This window comes from Carassius gibelio, chromosome A7 (assembly GCF_023724105.1).
Source record: "Carassius gibelio isolate Cgi1373 ecotype wild population from Czech Republic chromosome A7, carGib1.2-hapl.c, whole genome shotgun sequence".
Taxonomy (NCBI): domain Eukaryota; kingdom Metazoa; phylum Chordata; class Actinopteri; order Cypriniformes; family Cyprinidae; genus Carassius; species Carassius gibelio.
In genome coordinates, this window is record NC_068377.1 from 42,109,934 (window position 1) to 42,122,433 (window position 12,500).

Sequence of the window (12,500 nt, forward strand, 5' to 3'; positions counted from 1 at the left end):
GTGTAGAAATAAAAGAGAGCTGTACATGACTGAAGAGTTGCAGCGCTTGAGACCTGACTTTAGACGTTTGTTGTGCTGGTCTCAGACTGAGAGGACCTGGACCGCAGCGCTGTCACTGAACTGGAAATGCATTGTATGATTTATCTGCTAACATCATCTCAGAGATTGGGTGTAACACTTCCTGCTTCAAATGCAATCAATAACTTATTTCTAACACGATTACTTTTAATACTGTTTTGCCAAGTCAGAATTTAATTAATTCAATGCAATGACAAGAGCAACACATTACTGAACGAATCATCTGCTTCGAAGGAATCATTTGAATAAACGATTCAGTGACTCACTCATGAAGTGATTTGTTGCCACCTATAGTGTCATATTTAAAAATATCATTTTATTTTTCCATCACATTTTCTGTAATTATAATAATAATAATAATAACAATAAAACATTAGTGTTAGGTTTCCAATGCAGATGAAACTTCGTGCCACCTGTGCAGATTTCATGCGACTGGTAACAGCTCTAGAAACTCTCTTAATATTGTAATTGTATTTCTGATTAAACAGCAGACATTTCCCAGACAGTAAATGTGGATCTCAGATGTATCTGAGATGTGCTGGTTCGGTTTAGTCTTGACTTCAGTGCTACCTATATTTTATTGTTATTCATAACGTATTGTGTATTCTCTTTATTATTATTACTGTGTGTCCTGTCTGAGCTGGACGCTCCTGTAATCACACTGCGACTGACCCTTTGACCAGCTCCACCACGATGAAGTCGCTGCCGTCGCCGCTGTTGAAGAGCAGCAGGCCGTCGCTGCTGGTGGTCTTGAACTGGAAGAACAGGTGCATGGAGGCGTACGCCTGCAGCGTGGCCAGCGCCAGGTAACTGCCTCTATTACGGAAGGTCACGGGGTCGGCGATGATGTGGCGCATGCCGAAGCGGGCGTTCAGCTCGCAGTACGAGATGTCTCCGTTCTTACACTGGTCCAGATACGGCACGCCGTTGAGCGTCAGGCCCTGCAGGTGCCCGATGAAGTTAGACGGCACCACGGAGATGAACCTGCGCTCCGTCATGATGCCCGTCTCGATGTTGTGGAACTCCAGACGCGTGTGATCACCGGTCATCTGACCTGCAGAGCCAGTCCGAGAGTCACTGACACACACCACTGTGCTTCCCAGTGTCATCACAGCACATTACATTATTATTAAATAAGAACTCATTTGCATTTCCAGAACACAAATCTAAAGCCTGGTTCTGAGTTTGTTGTCATATTAGAGCTAAAGGTTCTTCCAGAGGGGATTCTAGATCTCTCTTTGTATCACTCCATAAATACTGCAAACAGACAGAACATATTTCAACATGTTTTTAGGAATGAAATGTTGAATGTTTGAAGAAGATGATCAAACTACAGTAGCAAGTACTCAGAAATGCTCTGTGTCTGTCACTAATCACTGCACTCTGATTGGCTGACATGTATGTGGTGGGTGGGGTTTCAGGCTTTAATCAGCAATTGTTTGCTATTAAACTGCACAGTCAGAGTTTCATCTTCTTCTCACTTGAGCTCATGAGTAATATTTCTCTGTCAGTGAAGCATGAATGGTATTTCTACCTTCCACAGTAACGTTGTCCACGGACAGCTGCAGGTTCCTCCCGCGCCGGGTCACTTTAACTGAGTGCCACTCGTTATCATTGAGTTTCTGACCCGCCATCAGGATCTCTGGACCTTTACCTGCAGCAGGAGAGAGTGGTCAGATACACACACACACACACACACACACACACACACATGCTCTCTCTCACACACTCACACACACACACACACACACACACACACATGCTCTCTCTCTCTCTCTCACACACACACACACACACACACACACACGCTCTCTCTCTCACACACACACACACACACACACACACACGCTCTCTCTCTCTCTCTCACACACACACACACACACACACACACGCTCTCTCTCTCTCTCTCACACACACACACACACACAGACACACATGCTCTCTCTCTCTCTCTCTCACACATACACACATGCTCTCTCTCTCTCTCTCTCACACACACACACACACACACGCTCTCTCTCTCTCTCACACACACACACACACACACACACTTTCTCTCTTACACACCGTTACAGAACGAGAGATTGCTCTCATAAGTGCTCTTATCATCTTATCCTGGTTCTATTTCTCTATTAGTGCTACTGGATCTTAGCACTGCATTTAACACTACTGACCACAACATTCTCTAGAGTAGACGAATTTATGTTAGCATTAGTGGAATTACATTGTCATGGTTTAAATCGTACTTATATGACCGCCATCAGTTCGTAGCAGTGAATGAAGATGTATCATATCGATAACAAGTGCAGTATGGAGTACCTCAAGGCTCAGTACTAGGGCCGCTACTCTTCACGCTTTATATGTTACCCTTGGGAGATATCATCAGGAAACATGGTGTTAGTTTTCACTGTTATGCTGATGATACGCAGCTCTATATTTCCTCGCAGCCCGGTGAAACACACCAATTTGAAAAACTAATGGAATGCATAGTCGATATAAAAAATTGGATGACGAGTAATTTCTTACTGCTAAATTCAGAAAAAACAGAGGTGTTAATCATAGGGCCTAAAAACTCTACTTGTAATAACCTAGAACACTGTCTAAGACTTGATGGTTGCTCTGTCAATTCTTCGTCATCAGTTAGGAACCTAGGTGTGCTACTTGATCGCAATCTTTCCTTAGAAAGCCACGTTTCTAGCATTTGTAAAACTGCATTTTTCCATCTCAAAAATATATCTAAATTACGGCCTATGCTCTCAATGTCAAATGCAGAAATGTTAATCCATGCATTTATGACCTCAAGGTTAGATTATTGTAATGCTTTATTGGGTGGTTGTTCTGCACGCTTGGTAAACAAACTACAGCTAGTCCAAAATGCAGCAGCAAGAGTTCTTACTAGAACCAGGAAGTATGACCATATTAGCCCGGTCCTGTCCACACTGCACTGGCTCCCTATCAAACATCGTATAGATGTAAAATATTGCTTATTACTTATAAAGCCCTGAATGGTTTAGCACCTCAGTATTTGAATGAGCTCCTTTTACATTATAATCCACTACGTCCGCTACGTTCTCAAAACTCAGTCAATTTGATAATACCTAGAATATCAAAATCAACTGCGGGCGGCAGATCCTTTTCCTATTTGGCTCCTAAACTCTGGAATAACCTTCCTAACATTGTTCGGGAGGCAGACACACTCTTGCAGTTTAAATCTAGATTAAAGACCCATCTCTTTAACCTGGCTTACACATAACATACTAATATGCTTTTAATATCCAAATATGGGTTAAAGGATTGTTTTGCATTAATTAGGAAAACCAGAACCACGATCTGCCGCCCACTGTTGATTTTGATATTCTAGGTATTATCAAATTGCCTGAGTTTTGAGAACATGGAGGACTATAGTGCAATAAGAGTTTTGTCAAATACTGAGGTGCGAAACCAGGGCCGTCGCCAGAACAAACCAAATGGGGGGGCATTTAATTTTCATAGGGGGGCACACTTTTTTTAATGATCTGAGACAGACCATAACATAAACCCATATTAGGCTATAACTAAAATAGACCACAATAGTCTTGTTTTGTTCAATTATTCAAATAAAATACTTCACCGTTTGATCTCAACGTCTCTGTTTATTGTCTCTTAACATTTCCAAAACCGCCAAACATTTATTCTGAGATCGCATCAGCGATCAGCTGCGCAAAGGAATTGCGTATAAACAATACAATACTGTATGCTTAACTAAATGAATTGCATGATTTATATATACATATACATATACTTACACACAAACTGCATATTGTAATTTGAATTAATAAAACTACTAACACAAAAATAACATATTGAAAGGTCTGCTGCTGGAGACTTGCCATTGGCTGTTGTATTTGAATAATTAATGAGGTAGGTCTTTGCAAGGTTTGGGTGCTGTTTTGGGATGTTTTAACAGTCATTTATGAATATAATTATATTTAAAATTATGTTCTGTGTAATAATGCGTTGAATAATGAATCATCTGAATCATTTCTGAAGGTAATGTGTTATGCATTTCTAGTGTTACCGTTGTAGTGATGACTGTTCATGTGAGCCAAGTTCTGCTGAAACAACGTTATTAGTGCAATCAATGATCTAAATCAATAACATTCAATATCAAACGTCGATCTAGGCATTCACACTGGCGGCGTCGGGAGCGTCAAAAATCGCCCTTGCTGTTCTGTTCACGACGCTGCAGAAAGATTTTTAAGCGCTCTGACGTAGTCACGTAGACCTAATGCTTTTGTATAAAACGTGGCCGCAAAGCAAACAGACTTGTTGATCTTATGTAGACTAACCACAAGGAGGTTAACGTTATAAGTTGATCTCATTAAATATTGTTGTGGACGAAATATAAAGATCCTTTACTTAAAATGAACGACTCAGACACCTTGGTCCACGTATCACTTTTAATTATTTTTTTATGTCCCTGTACGCAAACAGGGACACATCATAGATTACTGCAAACGCGAAACAGCAATAATTAACCTGTCCTCTATTTTGCTTGGGAACTAATGTGATCGGAGCTGCGTCCTCTGGAATCCTCTCAAGCAGTTGACTTCTACGTTCCGATTGGTTGCTGCCCAACCGCGTCATAGCTCATTACCATAAAGTTGCCTTGATTTAAACTCTGCTCGACGCTCTAAAAGGCCACGTCGCGCCGCGCCGCGCCGCTCCTCGCCGCGCCGCTCCTCGCCGCTGCTTGACGCTGGTTTACATTGAAAATGAATGACTTCCGGCCACTTTGACGCTCTCGACGCTGGCGGTGTGAATGCACTGTAATGCAAGTTTGGTTAATTGTTCTGTGCGTTACGTTTAGGGGGGCACAAAAAGTCATTTGGGGGGGCACTGCCCCCCAATGCCCCCCCTTGACGACGGGCCTGTGCGAAACCATTCAGTTGAAGCTGAAGAGAGCTGAACTGGATGATGACATCACTGAATCATCAATAAACTGATTTGCATTATTGACTATTTTCCTGTTTGACTCTGTAAAGCTGCTTTGACACATGTATTGTATAAAGCCCTATAGAAATAAAGGTGATGTGAAATGACTTGACACACACACACTTAGACAGAGAGACACACACACACACACACACGCAAACTCATACACTCATACACTGAGGAGATATCTGCACACGCGCACAAGCACACACACACGTGCACAAGCACACACACACACACACACACACAAGCACACACACACTCATACACTGAGGAGATATCTGCACAAGCACACACACACACACACACACACACACACACACACACACTCATACACTGAGGAGAAATCTGCACAAGCACACACACACACACACACACACACTCTCATACACTGAGGAGATATCTGCACAAGCACACACACACACACACACACTCTCATACACTGAGGAGATATCTGCACAAGCACACACACACACACACACACACACACACACTCTCATACACTGAGGAGATATCTGCACAAGCACACACACACACACACACACACACACACACTCTCATACACTAAGGAGATATCTGCACAAGCACACACACACACACACACACACTCTCATACACTGAGGAGATATCTGCACAAGCACACACACACACACACACACACACACACACACACACACTCTCATACACTGAGGAGATATCTGCACAAGCACACACACACACACACACACACACACACACACTCTCATACACTGAGGAGATATCTGCACAAGCACACACACACACACACACACTCTCATACACTGAGGAGATATCTGCACAAGCACACACACACACACACACACACACACACACACTCATACACTCATACACTGAGGAGATATCTGCACACGCGCACAAGCAAACACACACATGCACAAGTGCACACACACACACACACACACAAGCACACACACTCTCATACACTGAGGAGATATCTGCACACGCGCACAAGCACACACACACATGCACAAGTGCACACACACACACACACACACAAGCACACACACTCTCATACACTGAGGAGATATCTGCACACGCGCACAAGCACACACACACATGCACAAGTGCACACACACACACACACACACAAGCACACACACTCTCATACACTGAGGAGATATCTGCACAAGCACACACACACACACACACTCTCATACACTGAGGAGATATCTGCACAAGCACACACACACACACACTCTCATACACTGAGGAGATATCTGCACAAGCACACACACAAACATGTGGACTCGTCATCATGATGATGTTCACTGAAGTTGTCAGACAGATCTGTCGGGAAATGATCATTCAAGCATCTTCATTTGACCTGGATGTGCGTGAGTTACTGATCTCCCTCCGTCATTCACTGATCTACAGAGAGATGTGACGAATGCTGACGATGGTTTATATTACAGCAGTGGAGGAGAAGTTAAATCAGGATTTTAATAACCATTAACCAACTCAAACACAACTGACAGCTGCTGCTGGATTCAACATAAAGCATCTGCTGTGATTGTTCAAGAACCTAAACCTAAAACTAAATCATTTTCAATAATTGAGATAAAGCTGAAAGTAAAGAAAATATAAATATTAGATCATACACTTACACATAATAACAAAAATAGCACTGTTGCCTAAATTTAATAAATAGTTTTAAGTTTAGAATATAAGATTACTAAGACTTTAATAGAAAGAGCAAAATCACTCAAAGTAACTGTACTTAGATGAGCTCCCTAAATGAAACAAGTTGACATTATTATTACTAAATTACTAAAACTGAATCAGAAATAAACCTATAAAGATTGGTTCTGAGAATCGCAGGCATTGTTGTGACCTGCTGCATATTTAAGACTTGTTTTCATGCCATTTCAATGATTGATGATGAGATCTTAGCAGACGCTGGAGGGGACGCAGAACAGAGACTCTGGGAGTCTCTCTGATCCTTCAGTCTGTGACTCTATCTGTCGTGTACTTTGGGCTTTAAATGATTGTTTGTAATAGTGTGTGTTTGGATATCACGACCAGCCCTGCATGTACACCTGTAGAAGGAGACGAGAGCCCGCCGTCTCCTCCAATCACACGCCAGCGTTCCTGCGGCCTGACAGGGCATTCTGGGTAATTGGCTGTGTCTAATTCACAGTGGCACCTGAGGTCACACACAGGTCAGACAGACTAACGGGAGGAAACTCAGGAGCCGACAGCACACGCCACATCAGTGTGACGCTTTCACACGGCACACACAGCATCACATGTGAAGTGCAGCTCACGCTTAATTACAGAGACACGTGCAGCTCGGTAATGAAGCGCTGCACGCTCTCCTGAATCAACAGCCTCGTGTTTACTATACTCCTCTAAATCTGTCATCTAACAACAACATATCATACATACTGATGATAAAATATACTAAAACTATAAAAACTGATCATAATAATCAAATATTGATGATCAATAAATATTGATCAATAATAATACTAATCAATAAATAACATATTAATATTGATGAATCATAAATAATGCTAAAAAATACTAATCAATACATAATGATAATAATAATAATTTCAAACAAACAAACAGATAACCCATTATCCAGTCACTCATCTTGACTGACAATAAAAAGTCTGAATTGATATTAAATGGGGAATGATTTGAGGTTTGAAAATAAAATGAATTTCCAGGATGAAAGATGAAAAGCTTTGTCATGTTGAGTTTATTGTGAGACTGAGATGAATGCAGATAAAAGTCTCTTTCTGAACCGGATTAGAACATCAAATCCATTTTGCAGTTATTAGAGATTCACGTCGCAATGTGTGCGTGTGTGTGTGTGTGTGTGTGCTCATTCATAAACACACGCTCAGAAATCTCCTCCAGTCACAACAACACACTTACCTTCAGGGTCAAAACACAGCATGAAATAACACTCATTTAACACCTGTGTGTGTGTGTGTGTGTGTGTGTGTGTGTGTCTGTGTGTGTGCACGAGTGTGTGTGAGCATGTGTGCGTGTGTGTGTGTGTGTGTGTGTGTGTGTGTATGATAAACGAGTTGGCACACTTACTGAGGTTACAGTCTATCCTGATACAGTCTGGTGGGAGAGAGAGTGAGATGGTGAGATCAAATTAAAGGAAAGACAGAGAGACAGAAAACATTTTACATCCTTCAAAGTTCATTCTGCAGACATCTGAACATCAGGGCCACCATCCGGGGACACGTGTGAGTCAGCGGCACCCATTCCCTTCTCACGCGTGTCAGCAGCAGAACCACAGCCGCTCCGCTCATCTAGACCAGTCTGAACCGGATCAGACCGTCTGTGAGAAACACCGGCCTGAGATTGCTCTTCACAACTATAACCCATCAGCTGACACGAGTCAATAACCTTTACATTCAAACTTACTCTATATGATTCGCTGTTAAACCTGTTTCACACTCAATCTCCTCATGTCTTCTTTCTCTGATTGAGAGTTTTATCCAGTCAGAGATCTTCTAGTGTAACTGTACAAGCGTCCAGCTTCAGCTCGACTCAGATCTCTCCTGATTGTGATCCAGTAAAGGTCAGTAATATCTCCAGATGAACTCTTACTGGACTGAAGCAGCTCAGCTTTACTGGATTCTCCATCAATCATGTTTTAGAGTCTCAAATCTGATCCTCAGGATCTTTTGAGGAGCGTTTGTTTCCAGAAGCTTTACTTTCACTGTTCATTTTTTTGTTTTTATATTTTATGTAAAAGTTCAATAAGATCTTCAATTTCACAAAATATTTTTCTGACTATTATTTTATATCCTTCTTTAAAAGCTCAATAATATTTACATATACAACTTTTAATATTACTCCTGTATTAAATATTTAAATGAACATTAAATTGTGCTTTAGAAGTATTGTCAGTTCATGTCAGCTAATGGAAGCTCATTGTGAAGAGCAATCAAATACGGTCAACAACTGTCTCGCTGATCTCTGAATATCATCATTTACATGTTTACACTGTCAGATAAATGATGTCTCTGGTCAGCAGTCGTGATGAAGTCCGGTTCACTACGCTGATGTTTCTCCTCAGATCAATGAGAGGATGAGGAGCGTGAAGCGCTGCGGCTGTGGACTGAGGGAAGGGGTTCACTGCACTCCTCAGCCATCCAACACATCTGCTGAGTGTGAGTGAGTGTGACAGAGTGAGAGTGTGTGAGTGAGAGAGAGTGAGAATATGAGTGTGAGTGAGAGAGTGAGAGCGTGTGCGTGAGAGAGTGCGAGTATGTGTAAGAGTGTGAGCGTGTGAGTGAGAGAGAGAGTGTGTGTGTGTGTGTGTGTGAGAGAGAGTGTGTGTGAGAGAGTGTGTGTGTGTGTGTGTGAGAGAGAGTGTGCATGTGAGAGTGAGTGTGAGAGAGCATTGAGAGTGAGAGCGTGTGAGTGTGTGCGAGAGTGTGTGTGTGAGAGAATTTGTGTGTGCATGTGAGTGTGTGCGGGAGTGTGTGTGTGTGAGTGTGAGAGAGTGTGTGCGTGTGAGAGTGAGAGCGTGTGCGTGAGAGTGTGTAAGAGAGAGTGTGTATGCGTGTGAGAGTGAGAGCGTGTGCGTAAGAGAGTGTGAGAGAGAGCGTGTGCATGAGAGTGTGTGTGAGAGAGCATGCGTTTGCATGTGAGAGTGAGACCGTGTGCATGAGAGCGTGAGAGCATGTACGTGAGAAAACAAGTGTGATAGAGCGAGTATGAGAGAGCGAGTGTGTGTGTGTGTGTGAGAGTGTGAGTGAGCGTGTGAGAGTGAGAGCGTGTACGTGAGAAAACAAGTGTGATAGAGCGATTGTGAGAGAGTGAGTGTGTGTGTGTGTGAGAGTGTGAGTGAGCGTGTGAGAGTGAGAGAGTGAGTGTGTGTGTGAGAGTGTGTGTGAGAGAGTGCGTGCGTGAGAGAGTAAGTTTGTGAAAGGGTGTGTGAGAGCGTGAGTGTGTGTGAGAGCCTGTGTGTGAGAGAGTGAGAGCGTGTGTGTGTGAGAGAGTGTGAGAAAGAGCGTGTGCGTTAGAGAGTGTGTGAGCGCGTGTGTGAGAGTGTGTGAGAGGGCATGTGCGTGTGAGAGAGCGAGTGTGTGTGTGTGTGTGTGTGTGTGTGAGAGAGTGTGAGTGAGCGTGTGAGAGTGAGAGAGTGTGCAGAGGGAGTGAGAGTGTGTGCGTGAGAGTGTGTGAGAGAGAGCGTGTGCGTGTGAGAGTAAGAGCGTGTGCGTGAGAGCATGTGCGTGAGAGAGTGAGGGTGTGTGTGTGAGAGTGAGAGCGTGTGAGAGTGTGTGTGAGAGCGTGAGTGTGTGTGAGAGCCTGTGTGTGAGAGAGTGAGATTGTGTGTAAGATAGAGTGTGAGAAAGAGCGTGTGCGTTAGAGAGTGTGTGAGCGCGTGTGATTGTGAGAGAGTGATTGTGTGTGAGAGTGTGTGAGAGGGCATGTGCGTGTGAGAGAGTGAGTGTATGTGAGAGTGTGTGAGAGGGCATGTGCGTGTGAGAGAGTGAGTGTGTGTGAGAGTGTGTGAGAGAGCGTGTGAGAGAGAGCGTGTGCATGTGAGAGTGTGTGCATGAGAGCGTGTGCGTGAGAGAGTGAGTGTGTGTGAGAAGGAGAGAAAGTGAGTGTGTGTGAGAGTGTGTTTGAGAGTGCGTGAGAGAGTGTGTGCATGAGAGAGTGAGTGTGTGTGAGAGCGTGAGTGTGTGTGAGAGAGTGAGAGCGTGTGCGTGAGAGAGCATGTGCGTGAGACAGTGAGAGAGTGTGTGCTTGAGAGTGAGAGAGCGTGAGAGAGAGAGTGTGTGCGAGAGAGAGTGTGCGTGTGAGAGTGAGAGCGTGTGAGAGAGTGCGTGTGAGAGAGTGTGAGTGTGTGTGAGAAAGAGTGAGAGCATGTGCATGAGAGAGTGAGAGAGCGTGTGTGAGAGAGAGAGTGAGAGAGCGAGTAAGAGCGTGTGCGTGAGAGAGCGAGTGTGAGAGAGCATGTGCATGAGAGAGTGAGAAAGCGTGTGTGAGAGAGAGAGTGAGAGAGAGAGTGAGAGCGTGTGCGTGAGAGAGCATGAGTGTGTGAGAGCGTGTGCGTGAGAGTGTGTGCGTGAGAGAGCGAGTGTGAGAGAGTGTGTGTGTGTTCCTCTGGCTGAGGAGCATCTCAGTGTGTCAACCGCTACAGAACAGTGCTGCAGACAGCTAGAGACCGTCTCTGGTCATCACTCAGACCTCTCACAGACTCCTCCTCAAGAGAATCAGGAGTTTAGACAATACCCAGACCTCAGATTCAGCTGAATGAACTGCACAGTGTCCAGCTGTTTGGATTATAAACTAATAAATGAATGTGATGATATCTGTCAGTCACACATGAATGGAACGGTTCAGATGTCTGTAATAGTGCTCTGTGATAATAATAATAATAGTGTCTGTAATAATAATAATAATACATTTTAATTATTTATCTGTAGTGTTATCAGGTATTATCTGTCAGCATCGTTAAACTGAATCTGACACTACAACCATTTTCATAACATTAACTGAAATGAAATATTTTGCTGACTTCATACATCATCCGCTCAGAGCTGCTTCAGCGTACCTAATTTTAATTTTTGGGTGAACTATCACTTTACTAGAGTGAATAAATGAATGGCGTTTCTAAGCGACTTGAATAAATGCGTCAGGAAATATTTAGTTGATGTGTGACTGACAGAGACGCATCACCTGAGGTGTACGGATGGGCAGTATTATCTGAGGCTGAGCCTGACAGCTGTTCAGTGCAGGCCTGTATATCTGATGAGGAGCCGGTCTCAGGCTGTGTGCTCAGGCCGCAGACACACACACCATTGAAGGGAAACCTCCAGCCGAGGACAGATAGAGAGACAGAGGGATGATTTCTCTCCCACCACAGTCTTTCCCAGGATGCACCGCTGCCCTGTGTCTCCCTCACCGTCACACAGACCACACCTCCTCTAAACTGACCCTGAATCAGATCACACTGAAGCTCCTTCAAAGCAGAGACACGCTGAAGACTGGACATGAACATCAGTCAACAAAGCAGTTCTACTTTTACTCTGTTTGAATGACTAAAAAAAGATATTCAGACATTAATTTATTCATTACAATTAATTTACATGTAGATTTACATTTTTAAGTTAAATTTATTAATTATTATTATTATTATTATTATTATTATTATTATTATTATTATTATGTCTAAAGAAATGAGAAATAAAACGAGTATAAGTTGTATATCTTACAAAGTCCTGCTTCCCAAGTAAATGTCTCTTGTTTTAAGTGTTGTTAGTGGTTCCACTGACAGTGGTGTACAGGCCTGCAGCGCCCTCTGCTGGCGGACCGTGTGACCTACAGGCCGGGTGGGTCAGTGACGGAGGGTAACACAGGGAGAGATCTGACAGAGATGGTTCAGGGAGGAGAGGTCAGACAGAGACAGACGGGTAGTTACCGAG

The 12,500-nt window shown here is 43.4% G+C and overlaps 1 protein-coding gene across 1 annotated transcript in view; it reads right to left on the reverse strand.

The window, feature by feature from the left end:
- The window catches only part of LOC128017572 (neurexin-2-like), a 341,885-nt gene that overhangs the window by 56,997 nt on the left and 272,388 nt on the right, over nt 1-12,500 (reverse strand). Inside the window, exons 11-14 of the mRNA XM_052602977.1 lie at nt 12,497-12,500; nt 8,143-8,169; nt 1,613-1,732; nt 751-1,132 (exon numbers count right to left, since the gene is read on the reverse strand). The exon at nt 12,497-12,500 is cut by the window's right edge and continues 200 nt beyond it. Of these exons, the coding sequence (XP_052458937.1) occupies nt 751-1,132; nt 1,613-1,732; nt 8,143-8,169; nt 12,497-12,500 (533 nt within the window). The remainder of the gene's footprint in view (nt 1-750; nt 1,133-1,612; nt 1,733-8,142; nt 8,170-12,496) is intronic.